A 19,656-nucleotide genomic window follows, 5' to 3' on the forward strand; every position below is an offset into this window, starting at 1 on the left:
TCCATTAATGCAACCCTGCAAGCACCAGGACTCAAGGTACTCAGCAGACTCTCAGCAGACTCTCAGCATTTACTCCTGCTGAGAGCCAGATGCATGGAGTTATCACCTATGTCACCCTGGATTCCTGTGCATGGTTCTCTGCAAGGGAAGTATGTAGGGTTAGCCACTGATGATGCATAGGTGCTCCTGAGGATGCCATTAATGCCTTAGCCAAACACCAAGTGACCTTTTCCTAGAACTTCCACACAACATTTGCAGCTTAGAGAGACAGAAGATCTGTTCAGGACAGCAACACTAACTACTTTATTAGGCAACTTCTGGCTCCTCGGGCAATTATCCAAACCACATATTTGTGACCATGACAGTTACTCTTCCTCCTTCCTTTAAAAACAAGCGCAGTTCCAAAATGTGTACACCATTACTCCACACCAGCATGGAAACATACCTTATTTATACCTCTGCCTGCTGAGATTGCTAACAGTACAATGTCAGAGACAGTGACAGCTACAGAGGGGTCTGCAAGCTCAGGAAGAACATGATATCATGGTTTTCCCAACCAAAAGGAACTCAAGCCGTCCCTTGGACACAGTGAATTCTCCCTGCTGGCTGACACTGATCTGTCATTTTAAGGGAGGCTTAAAAAAGGGGAGACATCATTCTTAGTATAGAAGTGAAGGTGAAATTCCTACTTTATGATAACCATGATACAAATGTCTGTCTCTTACCTTTACTGTCTAGACATCCTTAGTGATAGTTGAGAGGAAATTAGCACTTGTAGAATACTACTCATCGTAAGGCAGCTGGCTAAAATACCACATCTAATCCCTAAAATAAAAAGTCTCAGACAACTGATGTAGTTTTTCAACATCTCATACACAAAGTCCTTCCTTCCCATGTAAATTTTTGAAGTGTAAGAAAGAATATGTCTTTTGAAGTAAAAGAAATACAGCTATCAGTAGATTTTCATGAAATTCAGCATAGCAGGTGCTAACCTTGAAATGGCATGCCATAAAAGTAGGTGATGACCAGGTGGTACAACTCAGCTCTTTAGTTACCCTGAAAGTGCCTCCCTCATTGTCTTTGCAGACCACCTCATTGTGCCATCTTCCACTCACATCTATAATGAAAGACTTTTTCCAAGCCACCTCACACACTCACAAAACATATTCAATCCAACCATGTGTTCCTATCAATGAACTTATCTATAAAGAAAGTAAATCTCTGAGCCAATACATTTCTCCTGCTTCAACACTAGGCTTGAGGCCATGTGTGAGTTCCTCTATAGGGCCACAATCATCATCCTTAGTTACTGAGATTAACTCTGGACACTGGTGCTGATGTCAGTCCCAGAAACACAGCTCAACTTGCAGTTAGAAAACAGAAGCTGAAAATTAGCAAATCTATTACTTACTCTGCTGTGTTGAGTATCTGAGCTCCATAAATAGGGGCAGGCTCCTGCACAGAAATTAGCATGGTATCCTTTAGGTTCATGAATCCATTTCCAGCCAAGATCCCTCTTGAAGTCAATATAAAGTGGACGCAGACAGCAATTATCCTGCACATTCCTGGGAAGTAAAATACAAACACATAGGTCATAACAAAGACAACACCAGGAATAAAAAAATCTTGTTGCTTGCTCCCTGAATGATCCTTTACAGGCAGGCAAGTGTGAGCCACAAGAATTCTCAACTAAACCGAATCGACAGTAGCTTATGCTGTAACTGAAATGACAGTTACTGCAGGATGCTTAGACATGGCAGGACTTGCTCACACAGATAAAGCCAACGGCTTCCCTGGAGGGGAACACTACTCAAGTGTTTCTCTCCAGCTACTACAGAGGAGACTCTGAGTAGGTGAACGAAGTAAAGGTGATAATTTGGCTCTAACTATGGAACTAATGCATCTGGGAATCATCCCAGATAGAACTGAGCTTCTGCTGTCTAAGGTCACAACAATCTGCCACTGTCTCTGTGGGACTGGAGACTGCCAGGCAGAGACCTGCTGCACACAGACCCCGGGTCTGAGGATGAGGCTGTGCATTCTGTATAAATGCCAACTGTAAAGAAACATGATAAACAACTGCATGGCACCTCCCAGGCTAGCAGGACTGTGTAAGAACATTGGATGTGCAGTCATAGTTACCTAAAACAATAGGCAGCATCTAGAGCACGCTTCTTCCGCCGACTGGGCTGTTGCGACTCAAGTCTGTAGGAGGGTAACAACATTAGCAGAAGATGTGGGGTCTTCCCACTGTATTTTTTCCTATTGGACTTTAAAGCTTTCACATCACCACTGGAATATGTGTAGTCATCAATACCTTCAAAAAATACATTTTGGTGATAAACATTGTGTTGCTTTTTCTTCACAAATTAAATAAACCATCTCTTAAAAAAAATCTCTCAGAAACTGGGCCATGATGGTGTCAGCTGGGCATGTATACTGGGGAAGTGGGGGCAAATTTTAACCCAAGATGCCTAATATATTCACAGTTCTCATGTTAGCTATTGTATCAACCCTCCCACATTCACGTCTGTTTAATGGCATTTCAGTACATTTACCAGAAACGTTTAAAAGGGTAACAGAGTAATTTCAATCACTCCATCTGTGTGTCTTAGCTTCAAATGCCCCAAGCAGTGATTCTTTTGTTGCATCAGTTAGAGGAATACTCACAACTTTTAACAGGTATGCAACTTTTAAAACCTTTTAACACACTTAAAGCTGCTCTGGATACTTCATTTCCTGCTCTTACTTCCATCCCATTAGTTTCACCCATCACATTCACTCCTTTCTGATACTTGTAAATTCCCTTTCATTGCCAGTTTATTGAAAAGTCTTTCATTGACAGTTTATTTAAATCTGCTAATTTTCTCCAGAAAGTCAGTTATTCTAGTCTCTTCTTTTATATGGGCATGGCAAAGACACCAATCAAAATATTTCTTCTTGAAATGGCAATCCATGGCCTCACATTCTTTATTCTCTTTTAACACTAACTGCCTTATTAGCTTCTTATCACGGCAATAGTACAGACAAGAGACCCAAGGTATTGGCCTTTCATAGGAGACATGTTATACCTTTTGTTAAGATTCTTTACAAAATTAACCTGCCCAACCAGATACTACCATCTAAACAGAAAAAGATACACTATTCTTTTATTAACATATACAATTATAGGGACCAAACATCATACTGACCATTTTTTTTAATGCACACAGTGGCTTTAATCATATGTACAGAACATGTATTTACTTAGAGGAAAAAATTCCAAAGCAGTGAAACAATGGTTAGAAAAACTTAACTTGACAGGGAATATAGCCAAATACTTGGACCACAAGTGAACCAAATCATGATACACTTCAATAAATGAGAACTTGATGAACAGAATTCAGGTTAAAATTGGTTCTAATATAGCTATAGATTCATATGTGCTGGTGGATGGTAACTGTAGTACAGCCAATTAAATGTAATTTCTCTTTCTGAAAATGAAAGTTTAATGGCTTAAAAACACAAGAGAGCTTATACAACCTTGGTATATTTACTCCATACCACCTTGCCTGCTGTCCAGAAAGAGCACATATATTCATAACCCTCACTACACAGTTTTTATTTTTTAACACCCATTCATTCCAATCTTTTCAACTAAGTCTGACTCATTACAGCACTAGGATGGAGAGAAAAAGGTTTATTTTGAAAATATTGAGCTATTTTTTCATTACTATCCAAGAGTGGATGGCAAACTGTGCAAGAGTCCTCACTTAATCCAAAATTGTATGTATATCCCATGAGCATGCTGCAAACTGCAACACAGACTCTTAAGGACATCAAAGCTGCATGCATGGAATGAGGCAGCTTTTTCATACCTTCTGATTCTAGAATTGTTCAGGTGATATAGTTTTACCCTTGTGACTTTAGTACTGTTTCCTACCAGCCGAGAATCACGGTTCTCAAGTGAGGAAGTTTTCAATCAGCTGAATGCCATTTAGGAGGCAGAAACAGCTTTTTGTTTCCTTCCTCAATTAGTGCATACCACAACATCTTAAAAAGCTGGAGGTTTTTTTTTCTTTCATTACCTGCAAATCTTGCTTCAAGCTCCTCACTTTTATTTGGGATGATGTAATTATTGGAAGGCACGAAGGTACAGCATGGACAATGCAAGCTAATCTTAAATCCAAGATTCCTGTCTGCAAAACATAAAAGTGAGTGGAGTTGGTTTTTACACATGGAAAGACTCTGAAATACTCCTGAGTTAATGGAGGAGCAGCTGGGGCAGGAGTGCAGGTGAAGAGCACTTTTTGTCACCTCTGTGATGGAGCCACTCATGTACAGCCTCAGTGACATCAAAAGACAACCATTCTCCTTCAGCTCTTGTTTTAACTACTTTGCTGTCGATATAGCGCTGTCCTGGTGATGATAATTCTTTAGATTTTAAAACCTGCAAGAAACAACAAATAAGATTGCCTACAGGTTAACATTTACCTGGTTGGTTTTAAAATGGACCACAAACATTAGAAAATAGCACAAGAAACTATTACAGCTGAAACCTCTACGCAGTAGATGAACGTTCATGCAAGTTTTCAGAGAGAATCTTCTTAGGGTGTGTAAAGAGAAGAACAATGTAAAAACACCTAATGAAATCAGCTTAGGCTCCCAAGCAAAACACATCACATATTCCTTTGTGAGAGAAATCCCACAGAAAGAACTGACCTGAAAACAACCTGTAATACAAGTGCTGAAGAGATCACAGTAATTATCAAAGGAAGCTATTTTATCTTCTTCAGTAATACTTACACTGGCTAGAGCATAAGATGCCAAAGTCCAGGCTGTACAATGTAGTCTGTACACTGAAGATAACGACACTGCTCTCCTATAACTAACCTATGGTATTGCCTTATCCATTCTTTTAGCCTTCCCTCTGATTTCAGGTACTAATCATACATTAAACAGATGGCCATGCACAGATTTGTGCAACAGGTGAGGCTCCTTCCATCCAAACTTTGACGCAGGCTGTTTTTGTATTTGTGTCAAATGTTTCAGCAAAGCTGCTACTGACCAAGCAATAACAAATACCTGAACAAAAGAAACCCAGGCCTTGTATGACCAGAATTTCAAGTGCCTGCAGTCCTCCTCATCCCAGGCAAACAACTTGGTGGGTGTCTTCTCATATGCAAGCATAGTCTGCTATTACTTACCCTAACTCTAGGACAAAAATAATTGGACTTTTGGCTGTTAACACGTTTCTGGTTTTCTGGTTATTACTCTGTTGATAGTTTTGTGATGCAGGGAGCTGGAATGCCATGCATCATTAAGCCAACTCCAATCAAGATACCACACGATAACATCACTTTGTAACTTCGGGCATGCCAGCTGTTCGACTTCATATATTGTTTCGGGGTTTTCCTTTCTTTAAACACCCAAGTCCATCTCCAAATGAGTAACTGACAACACCTCATTGTTTTCTCCTATTTTCTCAGCCCAGAACAACCTGACATCTAGCAAGCACTGTTGTAATAAAATCATGGTGAAACCGCATAATACATGTAAAGAAAAATATTTCAAAAGAGGTGTGAAACTGTGCCATCATGATAAAATCAGGCTTTTCATAATTAAACAGGCTTGAAAAGATCAGATTCTGTCCAGCATGTGGAGTCAGAATGTAGAGTCTCCCCATTTATTGCAAGGCAGTGCTCGATCTCTCACAGGCCAACAGTGTGGCTCCTACAGTAACATTTGTCTTATGAAAAGAACAGCAACACGACAAGCTCCTTGTCTTCCTTCTGATCAACACCTTCAGCAAAAAGCCATGAGAAGATGTTGGTTCAAGTCCAGAAGATTACTAAGGGCCCCTGGTAGGCAATACCGAGTTCCCCAGGAGAAACTAAGGGCACTCAAACAGTGAACATCGGGACTCCTTTTTATGAGGTAACCTTCAAAGCGTCTGAATAACTGTTTACAGAGAGTCTGCCAGCAGCAAGGGGACTACCACTGCTCAGAAGTGCCAGAGGGATGAGAGAATCAATAATCAATGCTGGGAAAGTCCCAGAGAAGTACAAATATAACTTTGCCTTCCCTTTGGTCTTTATCAGGTCAAGTGTTTCTGAGGATGTAATGCAGCTGTCATTCTGCAGGGATGTGCTGGAACTGGGGGGGGGGTGGGGGGGGGGGGTGAGGCAGATGGGACACAAGAACTTGGCTCATTTCTCTTCCTTTCTGCACAGTCATATCTTTCCAAAGACTCCAGAAACTGCATACCTCAGTTTTGGCAGTGATGTAAGGATTAAATTAAGTAATGTGCCAAAAGCAATCTCCTGATGTTAACTATAATTGGTCTTAGACATATTCTGAAGACACAGCTGTGCCTTGATATCAAAAATAAATGTATTTATCCCAGTCTTTATCCCAACTGCTACCAAAAGACAGAGTCAAGGGCTGTCAGCGTGTACCTGGAATAAAAGGCATTCGTAAAAGTACAAGAAATCATCACTGCAGATATCCAATGGTACAAGGAAAATCCACCCCCACTGTTGAGCTGAATGGCAAGAAAAGTGTTGGCAGGTTTCTGAACTGTATGACACTGTGGGACAGGATAGATACTGTGGATTAAAAAGAGCTGGATATTATCCATCCTATGGTACCAACAATATCTGAAAGTAAAGTTTCTCTCCATGTTTTTTATACAGCATGTTCAGGAAAGAAAATTATAAAGAATGAAGTAAAAAGTCACAAACTAAGTATGAGATAATTTCCACAATTGACACCATGGGTTAAACAGGCACTGGCAGGTCTTAAGCAGAAGGCTGTTAAATGAGAAGAGTGTTACACTTAATGAAATTAACTTCCATCTCCTTCTCTTGGGTTAAGTGTCTTTATAGTGTTAGGGTGATGTATGATCTTCAAAACGTGAGTACTCGTAAACAAGAATGATCTTCTAGCCTCACTATTTCCATTCTCCCTTCTTTTGCTCTTACATTGCTGCAAGTGTGGAAAGTTAATGGAAGATAAAATCCTAGGCTGGATCTTCAGAGTCCATTTTCTCCCACAAAGCAATCTGATTAAATTTCTTATCCTACACTGCTTTCTATTTCCATCCACACTGAAGCAATTGCATCCTATAATGGTGCTAAACAAAGGGGCCTTTTTGTAGGAATATCTCGGAAATTTTTACAGCTACAGTATATTCTTCAAATGAGTCTTCCAGAATACTACATGGTTCTCTCTGCCATTTCCCAGCTTTGGTTTGCTTCTTTTTACTTTGCCCTACATTTCTGGTTTTAACCTTCCCCATCAGCAACACACCTTTTTCTTCCAACGCACCCTCAAGCCTACATCCCCAATGAAAAACTTCTCTTTCATTGTTTCCAATCCTTTCTTCCTACTAGATCAACTAATTTAGTTTCAAAGAAGAATAAAAGCCTTTTCTGTGCCTTGCAGCTTTAGTGCTTGAAAGCTTGTCTACTTCTTCCAACCACACTGATTGGTCTTAGAAGAGATATTACCTTCCTCTGTAAACATTGCCTTGCCTTACCTTTTATAAACACCACCTCACCTTCATGCTTAGCCCATCACAACCACATCAAACACCGTTATCAGAACTGCTGCTGCACAGCTTGTACCTGCAGGAGCTAAATGAAAGCCTTTGTGCAAAAGTTTTCAGTGCACTAAAAATATTAACAGAAGGCAAGGGGAAAAAAGAAAATCCACAGAAGAAGAAAGTCAACTGAGTTAAACTTCCCCTTTAATCCTTTCTTGCTTCCTTCTGGCACCTTACCCAAACACTCCCTCTTAAAGAGGCAGCAGGAGTTTGGTGACTACACGACTACAGGCCATGACGTGGAAGGCGAAGGTTTTCCGGTGGGGGAATCCGGTGCATCACCCGCTGCATGCAGAGACACAGAGCCCATCATTTGCATGAGCAGGAGACAGAGTTCCCACACAGGCAGCCCCACCTCCCTCACTGAGGAGGGACATCCCAACGCCACACTACAAAGAGCTGGTGATGCACCACGGCGGCGCACGTACGGGTGTGAGCAGACACACCTTCACACACGCCTCGGAGAAGGCTCAAAGCCAACAAAGCCGGGTTCTGGATGTGGGGATGTCTGTCCAGGGATACCTGCTTACTTGGTCTTGCTTCCAACAGTGATAAATGCAGCACTGCCTGTTACAATAAATGATCACACAGCGAACATCGCATGCTGTGGGGGTGAGCTGTGATGGAAGAAGTGTCACCAAACGGTGATCCATCAGACTTCTAGACCAGTATACAGAGTAATTTCCATTCAGTAGCAATACTCTAAATTCTAGGCACAATTTCAGGGTTTTTTTACCCCGTTTTTGTATGTGATTCCTCCCTTTCAAAGGAACATCATCAACGAGAAAACCTCTTAATCCTCTTCTCGACCGGTGTCTTGTACACTGCCTTCTACCTACTTTTCTTCTATGCCCACTGCTAACCTACCTCTCATACACCTTTTTTTCAATTCTGAGGCATCTTGAAAACACCTGGTGAAAAAATGATCTTACAAATACCCATGAAGAGTCTCCAGATATCACATACATGCAGCTACTGCCAGCACATCAAGGTGAAACGAACACATGAATAAATGAATAAAGCAGTTAATTTCAGGAAATGGCTCACGAAGAAGCCAGATGCAAACAAAGCATTGCTCTTGTTTGTGCAGCTCCATTTGTTTAGGAAGCCCAGCTGGGGATCTTGGTGATGACAGCACTCACATGCCACCCACAACAGGCCTGCCAGATTTCTGGTATTTTACAAATCCTGTTGAAATCTACTCCTCATCCTGCTTGGTCTTCTGGGGGAGAACCTCTGCTCGGCTGGCGGGGACTTGTCTGTGCTCCTCTCCATCCATTAGAGGAGGATGACCCATGATGTTATCTTGAAAGCATATGGCAAATCACCATGACCAGGGCATTCAGCAGTGAAAAACTTTAGTTTTGTCACAAACTGGTTTCAGAAGAATGAGGAGTTTCCAGGAAATACTGATTTGTAAATTAATTCTGTCACTTGCTATGCTTGTTTTTCAGACTAACTGGAAAGCAGTAACAGATACATTATTTAAAAAATTTAAGTATCAAGTAGCTGAAATCGTAATTAAAATACAGGAGGATGAAACTGTTTATTTATAGGCACACATGTTTATACCCTCAAGAAACTATCACACAGTTCTGAGTATAAAAGTAAGGATAAGGATTATCTTAGTTTGTATTTTATAAACTAAAGTACACTGAGAACACTACATAATTCATGATAACAAACAAAGCAGAATGCTTGCAAAATTAGCAGATGCATGACTTCTTTACAGAATGGGGCATATCAGAAGTTGACATGAGCAGAGCAGTAGCACTCGGCATCGGTGTAATTATAACTGGTTCAAAAACAAACTCGAAAAAACTCCTAAGCCCAAGACTCTGTTAAAAGAAACTTAATTATTTTGCTCAAAGTTTCCTTCGCCTACTCCCCCGCTCATTTATTTAGGCAGCTAAAGCAGGGGATAACTGAATCAACTCATTAGTGTATGTATTCTAGACAATAACCACTGACAGTGGAAGCCAGAACAGCCTGTCTTCTGTGACTCATTACACAGCTAAAAGGAAAAAAATTGACACAAAGATACACTGGTTCTTTCAAATAACTAGAGCTCCGAACAGCAACTTGTTAGTTCATTTCAGATTTGGTATTCTGGCCAATAACTACTTCTAGTCTTCTATTGTCACCACAATCAGATGCAGAAGAATAGGAAAATTACAATTAAGTACAATTTACAGTGGGATAGTTTTGGCTAATAAATTCACCACCTCCTCAGCAAGCAAACAAAAAACTGAATGCGGTTCAGCAGTGATGGTACACAGGCCGATGCATCAATGACATACATCTGCTGCAGCCAAGAAAACCAAGAGCATTTTACAGCTGGCTTTGAGAATTATGGTCACCAACTCTTTGGAAACATTTTTGGTGACTGACAGTTTCTTAAAACCAGCTGATGAACTTTCCAAACATAGTAATAAGATCACACGGCCACTTAAAAATATCTATCCTGTTTCCTGCATTGCCTTGGAACTTGAAATGGCCACTGCTATCAGCCAGTGTGGGTTCTACAGTCACTGAACAGCAGTAAATACGGCATTATCTTGTGAAAACCTGCCATTAATCTGTCTTTCCTCTCCATTCATTCTGGACTGTCTGATCTCCTCCCTCCAGATGCTGTTGGCCCCCTGATAACTTCCTTCCTTCCCTTCCCTTCTCTGTCATTTCAGACTCCTGTGATGTTCTAGTGTATTACAACATCTTGGCAGGCTCACTACTCTTTCTCTTACTTATCAGTCATTATCCATGATTTCCATTGGAACTTCACAGCCCTTTTAAACATAATGGAAATAACCTGACATGTACTTGTAAGCTTAAAGTAAATGAGCCCAAACAATGAGATCCAGTGGTAAATGATGTGCTTATGCTGGTTAACATGAGAGCAGAGATAAGTTCAGCTATGCACAGCATGGCTGAAAACTGCCATTAGGATGACCTTTTCTGAACTAGAAAAAACTGCAGGGGACTCCAGCCCAGCTCTCTACACTGGAATGACCAGAGTCCCAAGGTCTGCACACACAGCTGCTTGGCATTTCCAAAACCTTGCATGCTATTCACCCTTACTGAAAGATTCACTCACTGCCTGGTTCCAGATTTCAAAGGTCTCCTCGGACAGCTCTCAGGGACTTCAGCCAGCTCCTTCTGAAACTTACAGTTAAAAAATGGCCATGCTAATTATCAATCCTTTCTCATTCCCTAGTTAAATCTGAGGCCTTTGATCCTATTTTGGACACAAGGAAAAGCAAAGCATTGATTCTGCTGCAAACCTCTCCAGTTTCTTACTCATTATATGTGAAAACATATGGTGCAAAGTGCAAAGCTTCCATACAGTACCTTTTGCCAGATAATCGGGAATCTACTGGCTATCAAAATCTTAGCCGCTTCTAAGCGCAAGATACCAGCTGAGTATTTTTTAAAAAATGGTCAGTGTGAGTTTTTAAGCTCTTCTTGTAGCCACTCCTGCAAAGGAGCAATTCAGACTCTGCCTTCAGTGCTATGGAGTTAAAAAGGGCTTTACAGGCCCCCTGCTTATCAATGAAGTCTTTCCATTACTTGCAATTGTCTCCGAATCAGGCTCAAACTGAGGGCAGAATCTTTAGAGACTAGTATATGAGATGCAGAGTTCCTGCCAAAATACAAAGAAAGGTATGGAGTACTTGCCAAAGTTTGTAAAAAACCCATAGCTCTCTGATCCATCTGCTCAGAACTTGCCAGACACGTTCTTCATGCAAACTTGCAAGTAAAAAGAACATATTGCACACATAACCCAACCTCTTTTATATCTGGATGGGCTACAGCTGCAGAAGGATTCTCTTACAGTGTTGGCTGATGCTCACTTAAAGGTAAAAGAAGGTGAAGTGTGAGGAGGGTAAAGAGATGAGCCCTTAAGCAGGTCACAAAGGGAGGGGAAGTCAAGCATGTCATGGAATCACTGTAACTGACTCATTTCATCACCCTGCGGTGACAGGATGAGCTCTGGGAAGAGAACGGATCCTGGGAAGGGATTTCCTCTCCATTTGTTCCCCAAGCAGAGCCTTCCTCCTGATACTGAAGATACATGTGCGGTGTAAGTTGGGGACAGAGCCCCGAGGCTGTCCAGCCTGATTTATGTTTAAGCAGGCAGGAAGACTCTGCACTGTATAAGCAATAAACAAGAACTGAGGGTCTGGGGTCCTTCTCTTGGAAGATTCTGAAATATTGAGGGCAATTTCCTGCCATTTGGGAGATTTTAAGATAGCTCCAAAGAAAGATCTCATATAAAATGAAGCAAAACAAAAAAATCCCATAAACTTATCTAGCCTTTAGCTTTAACTTGCCAAAGGCACATTATGTTTTATTAAAATATCAACAAAGAGGAGCCAAAATCAACAGAAATAGAGTGGGTTCTCCTGTCTTCTAGCCAAATCTCCCAGATCCTGCAGGGTACTCCTGTGTTCATCTCCCCTTTATGCACAGGTTTAAGCCCTTCTCTCTTCCTTGGTCCTGTCCCTGACAGTCGTATCTCATCTTCATGGGCATTTTACTACAACATTTTGGCACGCAGCTTTCTTGGCTACATGAGTACTTGGACATAGCACTTTCTCCAAGATGTTGTCTTCTTCCACAAGTCCCTCCTCTTTCTTCCCTTCCTCTTGCCTGCCTTGTTCCCTATAACTCACAGTTCTCCTTGCGGTTTTCTCTTCCCACCACCTACAGATTTCCACCTAAACCACTCCCATCCTCCTCCATTTTCTCCCATCATCTATTCTGCTTCACCTTGGCTTCTCTCCAACAAAGCTTCACACTGTTTCCTACACCTCCCCAGAACAGGAACACCACCTTTCCCCCTCCAACAGGTTCTCTAGCACATGGCCACCAAGCCAACCTGATGTTCCTCAGCCCAGTGACCACCACGAGGAGTTGCTTGGTTCGAACTTGCTCATGTCCCAGCATTATGTAGGCTTGGCTACCCCAACAAAACCTAGCCCAAAGAGCAGGAACCCAAACCTAGTTGTTGTTTTCAGACCCATGGCCTGCATTGCCATGCCTCCAATAATGTACAGGCACTACAAATGGCAATACAGCCGTCTGTGGCCTGAATTTCTACACATGGCAGTGTCCAGATGGGGAACACATGCTGGCCCTTGCCAGGAACTGATGGAAATATTATATATTTCTCCAAGTTGTCTTCAGTAACTGATCTATTCCTGGCAAGAGGCGGGTGCATCTGAGATATGCTCTCAAATTACAGTGAAGATGATGCAGCCATAAGTACTTCCCATCACGCTCACAGAGTATTTCCGAAGGTGCTCTAGACATGGTCTCCCATGCACTGACATCTTTTTGTAGGGCATATAAGTATTTGGGACCAGAAAAAGGGAATTCTGGAACAAGGAGAAAACAGCAGTTCAACTGAAATATACTGCAAATTAACTTCCTCTGTTGCTGGGGGAAAGAGAAGGAGTTTGGTAGAAGAGAAAGTTATTACATCCGCGCTTTATACTGGGTTTGGCACTTCAAAGAACACTGTACATTGCCATTCAACATAACCTCGTAACCCTTCAGAATGCAACAGTCTGGTTCCAGGATCGCAATACATAAATTGTGAGATCCAAATGCACTGCTTTATATGTGGGTCACAGCGATGGCAGTCAATTATAACCAAGTGCCCCAGGTGATATCTGTAATACAGACATCCTGCGCCAGCTCACAGCCACAAATCCTGCTTCATGGTATTCTCTTCCTTGCCATTAGAGACAGCACTTTTTGGCAAGAAAAGAGAGCAAGGCCCCTCTGCTCCTGATTATACAGAGATCAGCCTGAAGGATCTCTGTTGCAGTCAGTGTAAATTGCCTCAGATTTGCACCGTGGAGATTTGGCCCAAATCTATAGTAGCTCACTCTAAACGTATTCCCCAACTGAAAAACAAGACAAAACACTGTCTGAATTGAAAGTATTTGAAGAACCGACTGTGGTTTAAATTTAAATCTGACTCATGATGGGGTAATATGTTCCACAGCATCTTCCCCCTCGCACCTCTAAGGCGGGAGAGAGGCTCTGGAAGAAATGGGGGTTACTACCATCTAGAGGACAGACACTCCTTCCTAGACCCCAAGCAAGCTCCACGGGAGCTCTTGACATGGACTGCGCCCTCCACAACATGGGAAGACCAAAGGTCTGCTCCTGTTTGCTTCACATTCTTCAGTACAATCGGATGTGTCCCCCCCAGCTTTAACCTGGGACTGTCCATCTGCCTCAACCCTTGCTCTGGTAAGTCCTCTGGGACGTCCCTCCCATCCACAGCCTCTCAGGTAATCCCACCCACAGCAGCCTCAGATAAGGATGACAATAAAACACAGCGCTTCAGCTGCACTTTTTGAGACACTTTATGATGTGTTAACAAAACAAGGCACTGCTTCCACAGGAAGTAATTATTACTTGTTATTGTTTGACTGCTGTACATAATAAAAATACCTTAAACCCAATACCACAGCACTCTCTGAAGGATGTCTTTTCACCCTGTAAGGGTTTCCAATAGTTCTGCTTTGCAGGGGTGCCTTATATGTTTTCTGGAATGTTTATTCATAAAAGACAAGGCTTTTTTTGAAGGGTGCAGGGACTTTATTCATAAATACAGAAGCACCTTAATAAAAGAAAGATGTGATGAAGTCTTCAAAGCAGGCAAGAAAACTGATGAACAAAGACATTCCCATAACAACTGAGCTTTATCTGATCAAATTCCAATAAAGCCTGCATTTGGCATAAATCTTTAAAAACATAGCAAGGGCCACTGGAGGATGCTAAAACTTGTTTATTTAATATTATTCCTCCTCCCTTCCCCTAAAGCACTTTATCCTCTTAATATTTTCTGAAGTCTTGGTGCACGTTGGGAAGCGCATTGAGCGAGCATGGCGTGTGGAAGAACGGGAGAAGGGCGCCTTGTCCGAGGTCACACCACTTCCTTCCTTCCCTTTGGCTTCCCACTCTCCAATGTGCTGATGATCAGCAGTGTAACCATCAGATTAAACCTCCCTTTTGGGCAGAAGAAACAATAGAAAAGATAGTGCCTTTTAAGAATTTAATTCTCTGCGGCTTCACTTGACCAGAGCCCAGTAGAGACAGAAGATTTCATACCAGCCTTATAAAAGTAACTTAATTCCTACTTCTGTGAGTTTTATTATTTTCCATCTTAAGACCACTTAGCATGTGCACTGCACTTCCCATCTGTGCAGGAACACACAGATGTGACTGACTAATCCTTAAATACCAAGAGAAGTATTCTGGGTGAAAACAGACATTTTCTGCACACAGGGATTACTACTTGCCCACCGGCTTTGTGGATGCATCCAGGGCACCTCCATGAGAATTAATCTCTAGGATTCACTGACTGGGGAAATCCAGATGGCAGAAAACCTGGCAGCCAGATTCATAACCACTCACTCCCAGCACAAATACAATGGGGTGCTCCATGCTCCAACTCAGCCTCTGAGCTGGGAACAGGGTCCTGCTGCTACTGAGCCAGGGGCTGGGAACAAGGGGCCACAGCCCTGGCTCACCATGCCAAGCAGCCCCAGACTGCCTTCCCAGAGTCAGTGCAAACAAGGGCTGTAGGAAAACACGAAGTCCCTTTCTGATGTGGTTTGGAAAAGGAAGCCAAGTACAGCCTGAGGAAAGCTTAGCTGAAAAGGTGCAGTTTTGCATTTCTTTCATTTTACGGGGGAGATCTGTAAGGTCAGAGGACCACACAAAGAAAGAATCAGGCAGAGAAACAAAATATTTATGTTCTGCTTGCTTATTTTTTCAATTTACCCTGCACATCTGTCTCTAGCTGTTCCTAAAATAGTCCTTTAGAATAATGTTGTCCCTTCCGCATCAGTGGTATACATGCTACTACTAAACTGCCACTGGTCTAAATCAGAACGCTCCTGGAGGGCAATTAGATGTGCACATGTTCAGGGACTATCTCAGTGAACTACAAGGGAGCTCTGATTCTCCCCAGAAGCCTTCTCCTGCTTGATTGAGAAAGACAAGGGGACAAAGGAACAACCATTCCTTGAAACTGCAGGTATGAGAGGAATTTCAAAAACCCTCATCAAGAAGAACTCCACAACAAAGCAAAACACTAGGCAACCTGAGACTTGGAGGTTGGAGGAGGAAAAAACCCCTAATAATTAAATGTTGCTTATGCAAGATGAAAAACCACACTGTTCCTTCTGGGCACAACAGCCCTGGCAGGCCCAGCACATATGTCACAAGACAGGAAGCAAAGCTCATGCACAGAGGAGGAGCGGCAGCTGCTCATGCCAACTCCACCGGCAATCTTCTCTGCAAGGCTCAGCCTCCACGCACGGCTTTTCATGCTCGAGTCAGATATCTGACTAAGTCCTCAGCCCTTACAGAAGATAGTTGCCTCTTCCACTTCCATTGAAATGAGAATCTTCCCTTTTACCTGCCACGTTTGTACCGTGTTCACCACTAGACAATTCTACCTGCATTCTCAATACATTAATACACAGCTCCAAACCTCCTCCTGCACCACTGGGGCACCAATGCCTCCTATCCCTCCTTCTTCATCCGCATAGATTTTCTTCTTTCTAATCTCTGGAATTCATACAGTAAGTTTTAGAATGCTTTCTATAGCACTGTTCTACAATACACCATGGCATATCTCAGGCTGGAAGGGACTCAAAGGCATCTTGGGTCCCTTGTCTCCAATTTCTCCCTCTTTTGCTTTTCCTCTTAAAACACCACATCCTAATCTCCTGTGCTGTGACGGAGATCAGCTGCAGCAACATTTAGGGACGCTCATACTCCTGGCAGAAGAGCTCCTGCCAAGGAACCCATGCAGTTCAGACTGCCCACCACAGAGCTGTAATACCCCCATAACAAGGTTTTAGGAAGAGCTGCATACAAGATTGCAAGAAATAAACATGGCCAAAGGGAAATGATCCAGAGACAGCTTGCCTCTCTACAAGCAAAGGAGCAAAGTAATGTGCCTAAAATATGCCTGGCACAAACACACAGGGCATGCTGCCTTTGGCTTGCCTGTTACTTGGTGGAGAAAAGATCTAATCCTACAATAACCTGCACTCATTACTCACCTAACACTTCACTTAGTTTGCTCCACCCAGCCTAAAAAAGAAACTGCCTTGCTCACCAGGCATATATTTATTCAGGGACCCAAGTACCTGCCCTGGATGCAGGTGTCAGTCATTTCCATGGGCACAGGCTTGCTGGAGTCAGGCTCTTTCAAGTAAGCCCCAGCTGTTTCTCATCACAAGGCAAAATCCCAGCCAAGCAAAGGCCCTTTCTTCCATACCTCTGCTGAACTCTTTGTGTCCCATGCTCCTCAAACACAGAAAGGCAAGGAACTGAGCTCAGGCAACCACATCTGTATTCTTTTCGGGTGGCTGACTAATAGCTCTCAAAAGTAGAACAACAGAAACCCCAGAGATGCCATCAACTCCTTTTAGGATGTCTGAACAGTGAGGTCAAGCCAGAATATACAACTGTTTCAGCAGGCTGCTGTGGCAGCATCCCTGGGACTCAAAGTGTGTTTCTCTGGGATGGCATCTACAGGCAACACCAATGATTCTCAATAGACATTCTTAGCTTTCCCTTTTAACAAATAACACATTATTTGCTCAACTTTTCTGCCACCCTGTTCTTGGAAAGGCTGGCAGTCAGGTCGCAGCCCACAGTGACCACCTGTGGACCTGAACCACATTCAGATGGGAATTAAATCTTTCCCTACATTTAAACAACATCTAAACAGACCAACACACTTTTCCTGCTGTCAGCCTCCGTGACTGGCTTTTACTGTCACTTCAGCAAGCCTGTGAACCCAAACTGCTCCCTCTCCCTGCTTCAAGTTTGGCTTCCACTTGACCAGACCAGGCAGGAAAAGGTGAACATTTAAAGTGAGGGAGAAGACTCAAATTTGCACCCACAGGATCCGAGCTGGACTTTACAGTGCTGCAAGCCCAGGACAGTGCCCAAGCACAGCTAATGCAGGCAGCAAGAAGAGAGCTAAAGAGGGTCTCCATACGCTTTTACAAGGTGGTATCATATCCTTCAGGGTTTTCAGCAGAACATGTCACAGGCTGCTGGAACAACTGTGAGTTTTCCTTGGTATAAAACTTCTGGGAGCTGGGCCTGTTTTAGCCGCTGCGTTTCTCAGTGAGAACTGTGCTTTACATGAAATATGCCCTACATAGTACTTGCACAAATGCACAGACTCTATGCTAAATGAGGTTAAAGGCTCTAAAGTCCTTAAAGATTAAATGACATCAATCTTGTCAACACTCAGGAGTGAAAGAGTCATGGGGCGTTTTCTTACTCACTCCACAATCCCTGAATTGTCCAATCCCTTGCCTCAACCCTTGAACTACTATACAGAGGCCAGGTTGGAAACTCCTAAGCTTTGCAACTCAGTTTTAATTCCATTTCTACAAGGAAGGCTTTAAAAGCTTCTCCGGAACACGGGCCAGAGAGAGGAATTTGACCTCTATGTAAACTACTGTTCAGGTCAGGTGTTGGGAAACAGAGATTCTGGGAATAACTTGATGTCTTCTTCTCTCACTTTTTTTTTTAATACACTGTGAAACACAGAACCACAGAATAACAGAGCCACTAAGGTTGGAAAAGACCTCCAAGATCACGGAGTCCAACCTTTGACCAAACACCACCATGTCAAGTGGACCATGGCACTAAGTGCCATGTCCAGTCATTTCTTGAACTCTTCGAGGGATGGTGACTCTACCACCTTCCTGGGCAGCCTGTTCCAATACTTGATAACCCTTTCAGTGAAGGAATTCGTCCTCATTTCCAACCCCAACCTCCTGTGCTGCAGCTCAAGACCATTTCCTCTTGTCCTGTTGCTGGCTGCAGAGGAGAAGCCAACCCCCACCTGGCCACACCCTCCTTTCAGGGAATTGTAAAGTGATAAGGTCATCCCTGAGCCTCCTTTTCTCCAGGCTAAACACCCCCAGCTCCCTCAGCCACTCCTCACTGGACTCCCTCTCTAAACCCTTGCCCATCTTTGCTGCCCTTCTCTGGACATGTTCCAACACCTCAATGTCTTTCTTGCAGGGTGGGGCCCAAAACAGGACACAGGATTTGAGATGCGACCTCACCAGGGCTGAATAGAGAGGGACAATCACTGTCCTGGTCCTGCTGGCCACACTACTGCTCATACAAGCCAGGATGTCACTGGCCCTCTGGGCCATCTGGACACACTGCTGGCTCAAAACTCCGGAGGCTCAACTGCTAGAGAAAGTTTGCACATTTCAGCTTTGTAGGATTCCAAGTGAAGTCCTTCCTAGGGAAGGCACTGAAATAGGAGACTGCTTTGGAGAGAGGGGACTCAGCTGCTTCTCCTCACGGTTTGTTCTCCCTGCTAGGTGGGTTTGCAGCAGCAAGGCGGGGAGCTGAGGCGTGTGAGGTGCCTCCATACCTGGTACAGCTCTATCCGCTGCTCCGAGACGCGGGCCTTGGAGTTCTGCAGGCGGAAGACCCTGAACTCAGCCTTCACCAAGTTGGAGGCGTTCTTCTCCATCGCTGAGACATCAAACCGGACGATTCGGAAGTAAAGGCTGTAATAGTTTGGTGGGATGGCGTCTGCAAGAAAGCAGTGGGATCTTATTACTTTTCTTGATGACAAAATTTGTTGTTCCTTCAAGCATTCTAACACAAGACAGCCTTAGTCAGGGAAATACCTCAAGCATGGTTCAGTTTCTAGTGGTCAATTTAGTACCATTAACAATTTAGTAAAAATTAAGAAAATATACCCCATGTGTTTTTTAAAAGACTGCCATATTAATCGAGATTAACAACTACTTTCAACTCTATTTCAGGGCATGCATTTAAACCTCCCCTCTTTCAATCTACTGCTGGAAAATCCTGAATACTTATGAACTGAGAAAAAAACCACAGCAGTTGGTACACGGTAAATGCCTTCAGGCTTATAGAGAGTTCACAGGGATCTGCTAAGACTACAAATAACAGCAGCTCGTCTGATCTATATGTTCTCCGAAACCCACTTCCCCCAGAATATGGAGCGTGAATTAGCCAGCTTC

At 43.1% G+C, this 19,656-nt stretch overlaps 1 protein-coding gene across 2 annotated transcripts in view; it reads right to left on the minus strand.

Annotated features, from left to right (window-relative positions):
* The window catches only part of TGFB2 (transforming growth factor beta 2), a 59,675-nt gene that overhangs the window by 3,983 nt on the left and 36,036 nt on the right, over nt 1-19,656 (minus strand). The window contains exons 2-6 of one of the 2 annotated variants that reach the window (XM_040059711.1): nt 19,035-19,198; nt 4,297-4,429; nt 4,068-4,178; nt 2,143-2,317; nt 1,412-1,565 (exon numbers count right to left, since the gene is read on the minus strand). In XM_040059711.1, the coding sequence (XP_039915645.1) occupies nt 1,412-1,565; nt 2,143-2,317; nt 4,068-4,178; nt 4,297-4,429; nt 19,035-19,198 (737 nt within the window). Of the gene's footprint in view, nt 1-1,411; nt 1,566-2,142; nt 2,318-4,067; nt 4,179-4,296; nt 4,430-19,034; nt 19,199-19,656 lie in introns of those variants that run through there. The other variant, XM_058419943.1, reaches the window with a different exon arrangement.

The sequence above is a fragment of the Hirundo rustica genome, chromosome 3 (assembly GCF_015227805.2).
Source record: "Hirundo rustica isolate bHirRus1 chromosome 3, bHirRus1.pri.v3, whole genome shotgun sequence".
Taxonomy (NCBI): Eukaryota; Metazoa; Chordata; class Aves; order Passeriformes; family Hirundinidae; genus Hirundo; species Hirundo rustica.